This window comes from Podarcis cretensis (assembly GCF_951804945.1).
Source record: "Podarcis cretensis genome assembly, chromosome: 4".
Classification (NCBI taxonomy): domain Eukaryota; kingdom Metazoa; phylum Chordata; class Lepidosauria; order Squamata; family Lacertidae; genus Podarcis; species Podarcis cretensis.
Genome location: NC_137173.1, coordinates 4,952,608 through 4,967,913, shown reverse-complemented (window position 1 = coordinate 4,967,913; position 15,306 = coordinate 4,952,608). Strand labels below are relative to the sequence as shown.

The 15,306-nt window shown below is 44.8% G+C and overlaps 1 protein-coding gene and 1 long non-coding RNA gene across 9 annotated transcripts in view; one reads left to right on the top strand and one right to left on the bottom strand.

Annotated features, from left to right (window-relative positions):
• LOC307215200 overlaps positions 1–15,306 on the bottom strand; it is a 244,378-nt gene that overhangs the window by 71,161 nt on the left and 157,911 nt on the right. The gene's annotated exons all lie outside the window — the stretch shown is intronic.
• The window catches only part of ARAP1 (ArfGAP with RhoGAP domain, ankyrin repeat and PH domain 1), a 156,846-nt gene that overhangs the window by 112,204 nt on the left and 29,336 nt on the right, over positions 1–15,306 (top strand). For all 8 annotated transcript variants that reach the window (XR_013838246.1, XM_079973315.1, XM_079973317.1 and 5 more), the window contains 6 exons: positions 992–1,127; positions 3,253–3,355; positions 6,392–6,587; positions 9,443–9,488; positions 11,256–11,419; positions 14,129–14,341. Coding sequence is in view for 7 of the 8 variants with exons in the window: in XM_079973315.1 (XP_079829441.1) it covers positions 992–1,127; positions 3,253–3,355; positions 6,392–6,587; positions 9,443–9,488; positions 11,256–11,419; positions 14,129–14,341 (858 nt within the window). In the remaining variant the exon portion in view is untranslated. The remainder of the gene's footprint in view (positions 1–991; positions 1,128–3,252; positions 3,356–6,391; positions 6,588–9,442; positions 9,489–11,255; positions 11,420–14,128; positions 14,342–15,306) is intronic.

Below are 15,306 nucleotides of genomic sequence, written 5' to 3'. Positions count from 1 at the left end.
CCACCCCCTTTTGTATTCCAATTCTTTCAAATAAATTCAACAAGTTCTTACCCCAAGTTTTAAACTTATTACAATTAACCCAATATTAAAAATGTTTTTCCCTCCCCTAATATCGACCCCGCTCCCTTCCACGAGTTCCCCACTTTAGTATGCAGAACAGATTAAAATTTAAAAAAAGATAGAAAAAAGAATAAAGTATAGTTTAACACCCTTTGGATTCCAAATTTCCCTCCCCCCTTTCCCGGTTGCGTTCCCCAATGTCCATCAATGCCTGTTGTCATCCTGGAGATCCCACATCTAGGCCGAAATCCTTCAGAAATCCACTTTGCCGTCTTTTTAAATAGTCTTTGCCATCTTTTTAATCATCTTTGGTTTCAAGCGTCCAGTCTTGGAAGAAATTCTATCTCAAAAAAGTCCATTTTTTTTTGTCCGATTCTTATTGTTCATATTGATTTTGTTGTCCTCTCTCCTCATTTTTCTCTAGTTTCATTTCCTGCTCTCCTGCAAAGATGTTCCAATTCAAAAGGGTTTCCCATTTTGGAGGTGCTTCGCAAAACGAATTTCCTATGGGCTTGCTTCGCAAGACGAAAATGTCTTGCGAGTTCCTGTGGTTTTTTTCCCCTCCCCCCCCTTTTTCTAAGCCCCTAAGCCGCTTATCTGCTTATCCGCTAAGCAGATAAGCTGCTAAAAGCCGCTAAAAGCCTCTAAAAGCCGCTAAAAGCCGCTAATAGCGCTAATCCGCTAAGCCGTCAATGGGCTTGCTTTGCAAGACGAAAGAACCGCTAGACGAAGAGAGTCGCGGAACAGATTCTTTTCGTCTTGCAAGGCACCACTGTATTTTAATATTGTGTTGGAAGCCACCCATAAGGGACCGTTCCTTGCATTGCCTCGAAGCGTGCTCCAGCAATGGGTCTTGTTCTCTCCCTGAGCTGAGCTATGCCTCTCCCTTTCTCCGCTTTTTTGGCTAACGCTTGACTCCTTCCCCACTTAGAGTTCAGCCGCCGCTGGTGCCGGCTCCACGAGGGCATCTTCAGCTACTACGACAACAACACCAGCACCGTGCCAAACGGAGAGATCCGGATGCAGGAGGTGGCCTGCCTGGTGAATAACCCCCCGGAGGCCCACGGGTGAGCGGGGCTGCCCCCTTTGTGCATGGGGGAGGGGTCAGGGGTACCCCCAGCGTAGGATGCTTGGTTCATCACCCTACTGAGGAAGTGGGGTCCTAAGTAATGAAACTGACCATAATTATTATTACCATTATAATCATCCGTTTAATTTATGCCCTGCCTCCCCCCCCCCCGGACGGGCTTCCACCAAATGACACAGATAAAATGCAAAAGGTCAAAAGCATATAAAGGATCGTAGCTAAGAAGCAATTAAACTGTAACGGAACGGAATCCATATAAAAATGATCCCTTGAAATGCAGGTACTTGTGGGAATGTTCAGGGATGCAGGAGAGGATATATTTTTTTGATTATAGCCTTTCCAACTTGTGTTAACAAGTTTCATAACTTAGCAGAGTAACATTCCCCTTTTTAAACTTGCAGCGGATGTTTTTGCTCAGGCTTGCTAAAGCCTCCATAATAACTGTTCTGGTATTTCCCCCTTATTCCCTCATAAAAGATAAGACACTACACAGTCATCTATAAAAGTATAAAAAGGTTTACTCACACATCATTCTGTTCACAATTGGATCCCAGAAGGCAGACTTAGATTAGAAAAATAACATATACCTGGAAACTATCTCATAAGAAGACAGTCCCTTTATCCTCTCTTGGCTGGAAGGCAAGAGAGCATCTTTGGCTAATCAGATGTTGCTTCTTCGATGCATGTGGTGAAAGAGAGAGAGATGGCTGCCCCGCCCTGTGCTTTTGTCGTTACCTACACAGGTGAGGCCACGCCCACCTCTAGTCACATGCAGAGGAAGTCTGTCCCAGCCCAGAAGGAAACTGGAAGTTTAGCTGCTGGCTGGACAAGCATTCCTCCTCATGTGCAAACATGTTCACTCTAGGAATGTTGTACTTGACTGCTCTTGTGTTTCACATCCCACAGTAGTAAAATGACACCACCATAAAAAAAACACCTTGGCAAACTATGTTTCCCAGGACTTTGGGGGGAAGTCACATGCATCAAATGTGGGCTGGATCCTTCTCCAATTAAGTGGAGGGCATCCGTCCTGATTAATTTTCAGAATTTGCCGGGGCCAAGAAACAAGTCAAGGCATCGGCCCATATTACTAAAGCCAGAATCCTCTTCTCACAGTGGCTGACCAGGTGCCTATTGTGTGAAGCCTGCTAGCAGGATCCGAACTCAGGACCAACTCTCCCCTCTGGTGGTTTCCAGCAACTGGAGCCCAGACGCATTCCTGCTCCAGACCGTGGAGTAGCCATCGCTATCCCTCTCCTCTTGCAAGAATTTGTCCAGTCTTCTTTTAAAGCCGTCTAGGTTTGGTGGCCATTCCTGCCTCCTGTGGCAGGGAGTTCCGCAGTTTAACTCTGTGCTGCGTGAAAAAGGAAAATTTATTTGTCCCGAATGTTTTTTTTTAAAAAAATAATATTTATTAAAGTTTTGAAAGTTACAGAAAGGAAAAAGAAAAAGAATTAAACATAACAAAACCATACAATACAATACAAAAACAAAAATATTACATATACGTAACAAAAATAAAACAAACACATTTTTTTAAAAAAGGAAAAAACACAACCTATACTTTCAATGTTATTAACTTTCTTTTACTTGTTTCAGCGACCTCCTCTCACCTCCCTTTTTTTGTATTCCACTTCGATTGTTTCAGCAAATCCTTTCCATCTTCCTCAAACTTCTGTCTTATCATTTAAATTAACAAATTCTAACATTATTTTTTCCTTTAATCCAATTACAATCTATTATACTTAGTTCTTTGTAACATTTCTGCTAAAGCCATGTAATTTCATTCCAACATCTTTCTAACATTCCTTAATTTTACAATATTTCTGTAAATTAATCTTTAAATTTCTTCCAATCTTCTTCCACCGACTCTTCTCCCTGGTCTCGGATTCTGCCAGTCATTTCCGCCAATTCCATGTAGTCCATCACCTTCATCTGCCATTCTTCCCGGGTGGGTAGATCTTGTGTCTTCCAGTGTCCCGAATGTTCCCCACGTTCAGCTTCCTCGGATGCCGCCCAGTTCTAGTATTACACGAGAGGGAGAAGGCCTTTCCCCGATTCACCTCCTCCTCTCCCTGACGTTTCCTCTCTGTCTTTTGCCGTAGGTTCGCCTGCACTTTCGAGGTCTATATAGAAGCGGAGAGACTCTACCTCTTTGGACTGGACTGTCCCGAGGCCATCCGGGAGTGGGTCAAATGCATCGGAAAGGTGAGAGCGTCCGGCAGGTACTTCTCCAGCTCTGGGAAACTCAAATCCCGGCTTGTGGGGGCTTGGCATCTTCTGGGGTTGGGCTAGAAAGCACCCCTCTGCAATGCTCCCTTCCTGCACCGCAATGTGGGTCTTGCAGAGCAAATTCCACCCCCCTGCCAGCTGAGCGGTTGGTTCTTCCTGAGCTCGGTTGCGTTTCCATTGCCAATTAATTTTGGTAGCTTTTTTTAAAAAATTAATCAATTTACATCAAATTTTTAATGCAGTGGTACCTTGGTGCTCAAGCTTAGTCTGTTTCCGAAGTCCGTTCCAAAACCAAAGTGTGTACATTTCTTAATTTCTCTATTACTTTTAATTGTCCTTAACTAATAAATCTCTTCATAGTCTTTATTGCAATATTTCGCACAATCCTCCTTACTAAACTTCTTGCTTCCTACTAGCATAATCTGTTTATTAAAGTTCCTTTCAAATAATTCAAATATTTACTCCAGTCCTCTAAGAATCTCTGGTCCCGCAGGTTTTGAATCCTTCCTGTCATCTTATCTAATTCTGCATAGTCCATTAATTTCATTTGGCACTCTTCTATCGTTGGTAATTCTTCCTGTTTCCATTTTTGTGCCAATAATATTCTGTCTGCTGTTGTTGGTTTTATCTATTCTGTGAGCCACCTCGAGTCCCTGAAAAAAAGCAAGGTACAGTGGTGTCTCGCAAGGCAAAAAGAATCCGTTCCGTGAGGCTCTTCGTCTAGCAGTTTTTTCGTCTTGCGAAGCAAGCCCATTGACGGCTTAGCGGATTAGCGCTATTAGCGGTTTAGCGGCTTTTAGCGGCTTATCGGCTTAGCGGATAAGCGGCTTAGCGGCTTAGAAAAAGGGGGGAAAAAGGAAAAAAAAAACGCAGGAACTCGCAAGACATTTTCATCTTGCGAAGCAAGCCCATAGGAAATTCGTTTTGCGAAGCACCTCCAAAACGGAAAACTCTTTTGTCTAGCGAGTTTTCCGTCTTGCGAGGCATTCGTCTTGCGGGGCACCACTGTATAAATAAATAGAAACAGTAATAACACAGTGGTACCTTGGTTCTCAAACTTAATCTGTTCCAGAAGTCCGTTCCAAAACCAAGGCACGCTTTCCCATAGAAAGGAATGCAAAATGGATTAATCCGGTCCAGACTTTTAAAAACAACCCCTAAAACAGCCATTTAACGTGAATTTTACTATCTAACGAGACTATTGATCCATAAAATGAAAGCAATAAACAATGTACTACAGTCTCACCATCAATCAATCAATCAATCAATCAAGAGCTGAACTGAGTTCCACACAGTCACAGAAACAAAACAAAAAGAGTCACAAAAACGTAACATAAATAGCAAAAACAGACAGACCTCAGTGTAACATTCAAAATGGAAGTGTGACACTCAGATCGGAAGCATATCTAATGAGACCATTGATCCATAAAATGAAAGCAATAATCAATGTACCGTACTATAAAATAAATAAGACAGTATTGTAGGTGATAAAAATTAAAATTATTATTATTTTCTTACCAGTACTGATGATAGTCATTGTTTGGATGGGGGGCTTTTATCCATTTCTGCAGTCACACAATCAATCAGTAGCTGAACTGGGTTCCACACAGTCACAGAAACTGAAATTAACTGAAAAAGCCTCAAAAGCGCAAAATAAATAGCAAAAACAAAAGCGCCAAACTTAATCCGTTCTGGATGTCCATTTGACTTCCGAAATGTTTGAAAACCAAGTGCAGCTTCTGATTGGGGCAGGTGCCCCAGAAACAATAGCCGACAGCCGCATCGGACGTTCGGCTTCCGAAAACGGTTTGAAAACTGGAACACTTACCTCCAGGTTTTTGGCATTTGGGAACCAAGGCGTTTGAGAAGCGAGGTACCACTGTACTAGTTTAAAAGTTGACTTCCCAGGCCCCTTCCATGATATTTCTCCACGACTGGACCCTGTGGGGTGCCACAGGGTTCTGTCTTGGGCCCGGTCTTATTCAACATCTTTATCAACGACTTGGATGATGGACTCAAGGGCATCCTGATTAAATTTTGCAGATGACACCAAACTGGGAGGGGTGGCTAACACCCCAGAGGACAGGATCACACTTCAAAATGACCTTGACAGATTAGAGAACTGGGCCAAAACAAACAAGATGAATTTTAATAGGGAGAAATGTAAAGTATTGCACTTGGGCAAAAAAAATGAGAGGCACAAATACAAGATGGGTGACACCTGGCTTGAGAGCAGTACATGTGAAAAGGATCTAGGAGTCTTGGTTGACCACAAACTTGACATGAGCCAACAGTGTGACGCGGCAGCTAAAAAAGCCAATGCAATTCTGGGCTGCATCAATAGGAGTATTGCATCTAGATCAAGGGAAGTAATAGTACCACTGTATTCTGCTCTGGTCAGACCTCACCTGGAGTACTGTGTCCAGTTCTGGGCACCACAGTTCAAGAAGGACACTGACAAACTGGAACGTGTCCAGAGGAGGGCAACCAAAATGGTCAAAGGCCTGGAAACAATGCCTTATGAGGAACGGCTAAGGGAGCTGGGCATGGGAGCTGGAGAAGAGGAGGATCAGGGGTGATGTGATAGCCATGTTCAAATATATAAAAGGATGTCACATAGAGGAGGGAGAAAGGTTGTTTTCTGCTGCTCCAGAGAAGCGGACACGGAGCAGTGGATCCAAACTACAAGAAAGAAGATTCCACCTAAACATTAGGAAGACCTTCCTGACAGTAAGAGCTGTTTGACAGTGGAATTTGCTGCCAAGGAGTGTGGTGGAGTCTCCTTCTTTGGAGGTCTTTAAGCAGAGGCTTGACAACCATATGTCAGGAGTGCTCTGATGGTGTTTCCTGCTTGGCAGGGGGTTGGACTCGATGGCCCTTGTGGTCTCTTCCAACTCTATGATTCTATGATTCTATTCTATGATTCTAATGGTTAGGGGTCGCTTTACCTTTACTATTCCCAAAAACGTGGCGTTCCTTTTCACTTTGCCTGCCGGTTGCGTTTCCTTCCAGTCCTTCGTCCCCCCGGGTGTCGACGGCTTGCTTTCCCACGACTTTGAGCGCCTCGGGCGGCTGCAGTACAAAGGCGGCCTGAACCTGGAGCGGGCCAAGGAAGGCTGGTTTGCGCTGGCGCAGGGCACCCTCTACGCCTACCTGGAAGGCAGCGAAAAGGAGGAGGCCGTGCATCTGAGGAAGCTGCAGGAGCTCTGTGAGTACCCGGGGGCAGGGAAATGCCAGGGTGCCAGACTTCCCCAGCGATCCCAGCAGAACCCCCTCCTCTTGGGCAGAACAAATCCTCAAATCCGTTCTCCATCTCCACCCAGTTGTCCTTTCCCCTAATATACCTCGCTGGGTGCTCTCAACCAGGAGTTATCTGTGCCCCACATGTGCCCACCGAACTGCGTTAATGGCAGACAGTTTCCAGATTTGTAAGAACCCAGTTATTCACTCTGGAACTCCCTGCCTATTGATACCACGCAGGTGCCTTCGCTGTCCCCTTTTGGGCTGAAAGCATTTTCCGCTTGGGGTTCCGACCCTGATGCCACGTTTAATCTCTTTGCTGTTGTTCTTTTCACTTCTTGAAAGTCTTAAACCATGGGTAGACAAACTAAGGCCTGGGGGCCGGATCCAGCCCAATTGCCTTCTAAATCTGGCCCGCGGACAGTCTGGGAATCAGCGTGTTTTTACCTGAGTAGAACGTGTCCTTTGCATCTCTGGGTTATTTGTGGGGCATAGGAATTTCTTCATTTCCCCCCCTAAAAAAATATAGTCCGGCCCCCCACAAGGTCTGAGGTACAGTGGACTGGCTTCCTGCTGAAAAAGTTTGCTGACCCCCTGTCTTAAATAATTGTTGATTTTTTTCATGGGGAGCAGGGGTCCCCCACTCCCTCGCCAACCGAAGCTCGTTGACTTGCCAACCCTCTAAACCGGTTTTCCCCTACTTGAGGCCTTCAAGATATTTTGGACCGCAACTGCCATCACCCACCACATCCGACACAGCAGTGCTGCCACCTTCCTACAGCATTGGGCAGCTGTGCTGGTGCTGGGAGTTGTAGTCCAAGCCATTTGGCGGGCACCAGGTTGGCAAGGAATGCCTCAAGGGAGGAACAAACTCTTTATTGTCCAAAGCACACTTACATGTTGGGAAGAGGCGTGTCATATTATTATTATTGTTATTGTTATTATTATTAATACCTCACCCACCTTGGTGGGTTTCCCCTGGCACTCTGAGCGGCTGCCAACAGAATATTAAAAACACAATAAAACATCACACATTAAAAGCTTCATTAAACAGGGCTGTCTTCAGATGTCTTCTAAAAGTTGTTCACCATATTTTTCGCTCTATAGGATGCACCCGACCATAGGACGCACCTTGTTTTAGAGGGGGTGAACAAGAAAAAAAATTCTCCCCCTCTATGCTCAGCGCCCCTTGAGCGAAGCTGCAGGAGAAACGGAGCCCCTTCCATTTCTCCTCCCGCTTGGCTGAAGGGGCGCTGCGCAGCTCTCCCTCTCTGCTGAAGCCAGGAGAGTCTTGCTCTGCTGGCTTCAGCAAAAGGAACCCGAAGCCTTTGAGTTGCCGCTGCACTCCGGAGGCTTCAGGTGGCTATCCCTGAAGCCTGGAGAGCGAGAGGGGTCGGTGCACACCGACCCCTCTCGCTCTCCAGGCTTCAGTGAAAGCAACGCGAAGCCTTCGGAGTGCGGAGGGAGCGCTCCCTCTGCGCTTCGGAGGCTTCGCATTGCTGTCACTGAAGCCAAGGAGCCTCCATTCGCTCCATAGGACGCACACATACATTTCCCCATAATTTTTGGAGGGGAAAAAGTGTGTCCTATAGAGCGAAAAATACGGTATTTCCTTGACATCTGATGGGAGGGCGTTCCACAGGGCGGACGCCACTACCAAGAAGAGGGGAAGTCACTGATACCTGATAACAGAAAATTTTAGGTGTGTGTGTGTGTGTGTGTGTGTGTGTGTGTGTGTGTGTGTAGGTCTACTGGGCCTTTGAGGCCATTTAGGGCTTTCAAGGTCAGCACCAGCACTTTGAATTGTGCTCGGAAACGTAGTGGGAGCCAATGAAGATCTTTCAGGACCAGTGTTATGTGGTCTTGGCAACCCCTCCCAGTCTCCAGTCTAGCTGCCATCCTACAACTCTTGGTGTGCACCTGGTGAGGCAGTTGCCCCAACAGAGACCTCTGCTTGCGCATCTTCCCCCACCCGAGCTGCGGGCAAACAGGTGAAGGGTGGGCTGCGGGCAAACAGGTGAAGGGTGTTACCTGCTCCTGCTCCTCTTGCTTCAGCAGGAGGAAGAGATGTGGCCGCTCTTTTACAATACGGTAATCTTTATTGTCATTGTCCCATACAGAACAACGAGATTGAAAAAATCTACATCAGACATTCAGAAACCAACAAGCCTTCTATCCCAGCCTGGTTAACCCCCCAAAACTCTGATACCCCATAATTAAATACAATATACTCCCATAGAGACTACCTTACACTGCGTTTAAAACCAAAATCGCATTTGGATAGAAACTGTTTCTCAGGCGGCTGGTCCTATTCTTTATAACCCTGTACCTTCTTTTCCAGAAGGCAGAAACTGAAAGAGATCATTTCCGGGGTGCGCACTATCCTGCACTATCTCTGCAGCTTCCTTATGGCACCTGGAAGTGTAGATTTGCTCCAAGGTGGGAAGAGTGCACCCAATTATTCTATCCGCAGTCTTTACAACCCTGGACAGCATCGTTTCCCCCCTAACCATGCAGCTCCTAAACCACACACACAGACCATAAGTTAATACACTCTCCACAGGACAATGGACTCTTGACTCTCCACCAGCCTGACCTCTCTCTTCCTCTTGCACCTGTTCTTTGCTCTGCAGTCCTGCCTCGGACCCTCTTCTCGTGGCTGTCATAGGTTCCTCCGCATCTCCGAGCCCCAAATCTTCCAGGCCAGTCTCCTTGTCCACTTCTCTCAATGCCCATGTGGCAGTCTTCTTGCCAGTTCCTGACACCACTCAAACCAACAGCAAGTTGCGTCCCTAAACATTAATGCTGGTTTTTGCCTTACAGCCATCCAGGGAGACAATGAAGTTCTCGTGCTGGTGGAGAGGAGAAGGTAAATGGGGTGTTGTTGTTTTTTTGGGGGGGGGGGGGGGAGATGGAACGGAACCTTGAAAAGCAAGCCTTATATTACCAGATCTTCTATTCTTCCACTCCCCATGTTATTTCCTTTTACACATTCGTTTTAAAATGTTTTGCATTCTGCCCTGCCAATCCAGGCGACTTCCAAAGTACGCCCAAATAGCCTTTGCAGCCTAGCAGAATATACCAGGTATTAAATGAAATAAAATAGAACCGATAATAAATGTTGGAAATGTAAAGAGACTGAATGTACATTCTTTCACCTTTGGTGGACGTGCCCAAGGATTAAGGCTTTCTGGGAGATGATCTATAATGAAATGAAAAAGGTATTTAAATATACTTTCCTGAAGAAACCAGAGGCCTTTCTCCTGGGCATGGTCGGCCAATTGGTGCCAAAGAAGGATAGAACTTTTTTATGTATGCTACAGCAGCAGCAAGAATACTTATTGCAAAGCATTGGAAGACACAAGACCTACCCACCTTGGAAGAATGGCAGATGCAAGTAATGAACTACATGGAATTGGCGGAAATGACTGGCAGAATCCGAGACCAGGGAGAAGAGTCGGTGGAAGAAGATTGGAAGAAATTTAAAATCTATTTACAGAAACACTGTAAAATTATTGAATGTTAATGACGTTGGAATGAAACGAAGTGGTTCTAGCAATAAGGCAAACTAAGATTATGCAAGAATGGATTGATATTAGATGAAAATATGAAATTATAATAAGTGAGGATAAACAATTAAGGGTAAATTAAGAGGGTATGGATTTGCTGAACAAATTTTTAAATGGAATACAAAAAAGGGAGGTGTGAGGAAGTCATGAAAACAAGATAATGAGTGGTAAGATATTAGAAAGAGGGATTTTTATTTTTTATTTTTTCTTTCTACGTTTAATTTTGGATTTTGGATTTTCTTGTGTTTTCCTTTACTGTTTTGTAACCCCTTTTTTCTTTTTTTTTTGTTAAAACTTAATAAATATTATTAAAATAAATAAATAAATGAAATAAAACAGAAATGATAAAAGACCTGCAGAGATCACGTGGTCTAGCCCAGTGGTGGAGTTTGGGCTGTCAAATTTCAGCAGCGCCCTGGGCGGCGCGAGAATTTGGGACACAGTGGGACCGTGCCTCTCGCGCCACCTTAAAAATGAAGGGAATCTTTGTATACGCCACAGAGGCTGCAAGAGTTCTTATTGCGGCAAAATGGAAGAGTATTGAAATTCTCTCTGTACATGAATGGATCCAAAAGCTGACAGAATATGCCGAGTTAGATGGTCTATCAGAAAAAATAAAGAATAAATCAAAACAGGAACTTGTCTCAAAATGGGAGGTTTTCAAAGAATATTTGAAATATAAGTATAGTAGTTTAAACTCTGTTGCAGAATTCTTTAGTAAACTTTAGTAATAGTTGCAAGTTAGACGTAAGAGTTAAGATATATTAAGAAAAAGTTAAATGATTATAAAACTGTGTATTGGCAATAAGTAATATGAAATTGAAATAAGGAAAAGAGGGGAGGTGGGGTCTATAGTGTTAAGACCAACTTATGTTTTATTGTTTGTTAAGTAAATTATGTGTTTATTGTTATTCCTGTGTGTAATTCTGTATCTGCGTTTTCTCTTTTTTTTCTTTTCTTGCTGTATCAATAATAATAATAATAATAATAATAATAATAATAATAATAATAAAGTCTCTGCCCGTTCCCGTGTCTTTCACACCCGGTTTCTGATGTATCTCCCCCAGGACGCTCTACATCCAAGGGGAGAGGAAACTGGATTTCCTGGGTTGGGTCAACGCCATCCAAAAGGCGGCTGGAAGCTCGGGAGACACCTTGTCCGAACAGCAGCTCACAGACACAGACGTCCCCATCATTGTGGACCGATGCATTGATTATATCACGCAGTGCGGTACGTTGGGTTTGTGTGCAGGGGAAACAGTTTTGAATCCTACGAGGTGACCTTGGGCCAGTCCCCCTCTCTCATCCTAACCTACCTCACAGGGTTGTTGTGAGGGTGAATTTGGAGTGTGTTGGGGAGAGAACTGTGTGTTCCACCATGAGCTCCTTGCTGGCCACATGACCCAGAAAGCTGTCTGTGGACAAATGCCGGCTCCCTTGGCCTGAAAGCGAGATGGGCGCCACAGCCCCAGAGTCGCCTTGGACTGGACTTAACCATCCAGGGGTCCTTTACCTTTACCTTGATAGGGACGCGGGTGGTGCTGTGGTCTAAACAACTGAGCCTCTTGGGCTTGCTGATCGGAAGGTCGGCGGTTCGAATCCCCGCGACGGGGTGAGCTCCCGTTGCTCGGTCCTTGCTCCTGCCAACCTAGCAGTTCGAAAGCACGTCAAAGTGCAAGTAGAGAAATAGGTACCAGTCTGGCGGGAAGGTAAACGGCGTTTCCGTGTGCTGTTCTGGTTCGCCAGAAGCGGCTTAGTCATGCTGGCCACATGACCCGGAAGCTGTATGCTGGCTCTCTCGGCCAGTAAAGCGAGATGAGCGCTGCAACCCCAGAGTCGGCCACGACTGGACTTAACTGTCAGGGGTCCTTTACCTTTACGTTTAAAGCCCTTAGGGACGCGAGTGGCGCTGTGGTTTAAACCATTGAGCCTCTTGGGCTTAGTGATTGGAAGGTTGGCGGTTCAAATCCCTGTGACAGAGTGAGCTCCTGTTGCTCGGTCCCAGCTCCTGTCCACTTGGCAGTTCAAAAGCACACCAGTGCAAGTAGATAAATCAGTACCATTGCAGCAGGAAGGTAAATAGTGTTTCCGTGCGCTCTGGTTTCCGTCATGGTGTTTCGTTTCAGCAGAAGCATTTAGTCCTGCTGGCCACATGACCCAGAAAGCTGTCTGTGGACAAACGCCAACGCCCTTGGCCTGAAAGCGAGATGAGTGGCGCAACCCTGTAGTCACCTTTGACTGGATTTAACCATCGGTCAATAGTTTGGGAGCTTCATAAGCTTTCAGCCTGAACATCACAGCGACTGATGCCAACCGACATCGGCACACTTAGGGATCTGCAGTGTTTGCGCACCTTTCGTGACAGAGCTCAGCAACTCAGCATTTGGGCCAATCTACTTTATTTACAGATAAACACACACGGAGCACTGCAACATGGCTCCCTCTCTAGCATCAGGCAGCAAAGAGAAAAAGAACAAAGGACAAAAGTCCCACTTTACGGAACACAGAAACACAAACATCCTGTCTCCGTCACTTCCCACCCTGTGGAGTCAAAACACACAACATCATGTGATAGACAACAAACCTATGACTGCAATCACGAAGCAGGAATTCTAACACAGGGGTCCTTTACCTTTTACCTTTAGCTTTGGCCAGGGCACAGCCTGACCCCCTCCTTCGGTAATCCCCACAGAACTCTAGCCCAATGGTTGCCATGCATTTGGTTTGAACTGATTTTATAATGAATTGACTTTAGAATGCTGTATTATTTTACTGTTGTTAGCCACTCTGAGCCCAGCTAAACAACTTTGGGGTTTGACCAGTGCCGGATTTACGTATAAGCTAAACAAGCTATAGCTTAGGGTCCCACTCTCTTGCCCCCCCCCCCAATTTTTTTAAGGAAAAAACAAACTGGGTGTACATTTCCAAAACATAAGATAAAAATCAAATAGAATAAAACCTACATACAGCAACAGTGTTTTGTGTTGTGTAGGCTCCTAGGATGTAAGTCATGGGCCCCGCCTGCTAGCCTGCTCCCTAAAATATCACTGGTTTGCTCCTTTCTATATACAGTGGTGCCTCGCAAGACGAAATTAATCCGTTCCATGAGGCTCTTCGTATAGCGGTTTTTTCGTCTTGCGAAGCAAGCCCATTGACAGCTTAGCGGATTAGCGCTATTAGCGGTTTAGCGGCTTTTAGCGGATCAGCTGATAAGCGGCTTATCAGCTGATCAGCTGATAAGCGGCTTAGGGGAAGGGGGGGGAAGGGGGAAAAACCCGCAGGAACTCGCAAGACATTTTGTCTTGTGAAGCAAGCCCATAGGGAAATTCGTTTTGCGAAGCGCCTCCAAAACGGAAAACCCTTTCGTCTAGCGGGTTTTCCGTCTTGCGAGGCGTTCGTCTTGCGGGGCACCACTGTATAGGGTGCAGACATTCTGCATGGACTGGCTGTAACAGTTACTTTGATAAAATACATATATTGTTATTTGCAAATGGCTTTAGATACCTACTAGGTCCATAAATTACCATATAGCATATATTCAACACAAAAAGCAGCGGCAATTTGTTGTTGGCAAAGGACAGCTGGACATATAAAGGGCCCCATTACCTTCAGGAGCTGAGGGCCTCATCAAACCTCAATCCGGCCCTGCCTTTTTGAGCAAGTTGCTAGACCTCATGGTTCCAGCAGCGTTTCCGAAAGTGCAGGGGGGTGGGCTGCTGATAACCTGCCAAAATCTCGCACGACGGGATGGCAGCTTAAGTGATAAGGATTAAGCGTTAGTCGAGTGGATCCGCCGAAAAAAATTAATGGGTGTGACCGACTCTGATCCTGGCTTTCCTGGGGAGGGTGGGATATAAATTATTATTATTGTTGTTGTTATAAATTATTATTATTATTGTTGTTGTTGTTGTTGTTATTATTATTATTATTATTCCCCCAGGGCTGACCTCGGAAGGAATCTATCGGAAGAGCGGACAGAACTCCAAGACGACGGGCCTCTTGGAGATCCTCCGCAAGGACGCCCGTAAGGTGCGGCTCAAGGAAGGGGAACACCAGGTGGACGACGTGGCCAACACCCTCAAGAGATTCTTCCGGGACGTGGAAGACGGGCTTTTCACCAAAGATTCCTCTCCGGCCTGGCTGAAGGCAACAGGTAAAGGTTGGGTCACAATGGCCTTCTCTTGACATCAACACGGCAGCAACAGAAGCGCCGCTCCATTGTTAAACTGCGGAACCTCCTGCCACAGGAGACAGTGATGACCACCAACTTGGGCGGCTTTTATTTTATTTTTTATATAATTTTTTATTAGATTTTTAACATATCATTTTCAACAATACTTAAACACACTTTAACACCTTATACAGGTTTTTTTCCACTTCCATCAATCACATCTGAAAATTTTCCAATCTATTCACTTGATATACATTTCTTACATTCACTATTACATTTAAATCTCATAACTAATATCTCTATTCTTTTTCTACTTTGCAATATTACATATATCTCTTTTAGTCCCACTAACGTAATTTGTTGATTACAGTTGCTCTTCAAATAGTTTGTATATTTCTTCCAATCTTCTGTGAATCTCTCTTTTTCTTTAATAATATTTATTAAGAGTTTAAAGATTACAAAAAGAAAGAAAAAGAATTAGAAAAAACAATACAATACAAAAACAAAAACACTACATAAAACATTAAATTAACAAATCAAAACAAAAACAATTAAAAACACATCCAATAATTTCAAAATCTTGTCTTTCATTCACTTGTTTCATCGACTTCCTCACGCCTCCCTTTTTGTATTCCACTTCAGTTAACTGTTTCAGCAATTCCTTTCCACAATCTTCTGTGAATCTCTGATCCCGCAGGTTTTGAATACTTCCTGTCATGTTATCTAATTCTGCGTAGTCCATTAGTTTTGTCTGCCGTTCTTCTTTCGTCGGAATTTCTTCTTGCTCCCATTTCTGGGCTAACAATACTATTGCTGCTCTAGTTGTGTATAAAAACAATTTAACATCTTGTCTATTAATATCCTCACCTATAATGAACTTGGGCGGCTTTTAGAGAGGACTGGGCAAATCCACGGAGGGAGATGGCTCGGTTGGTTAGAGCATGGTG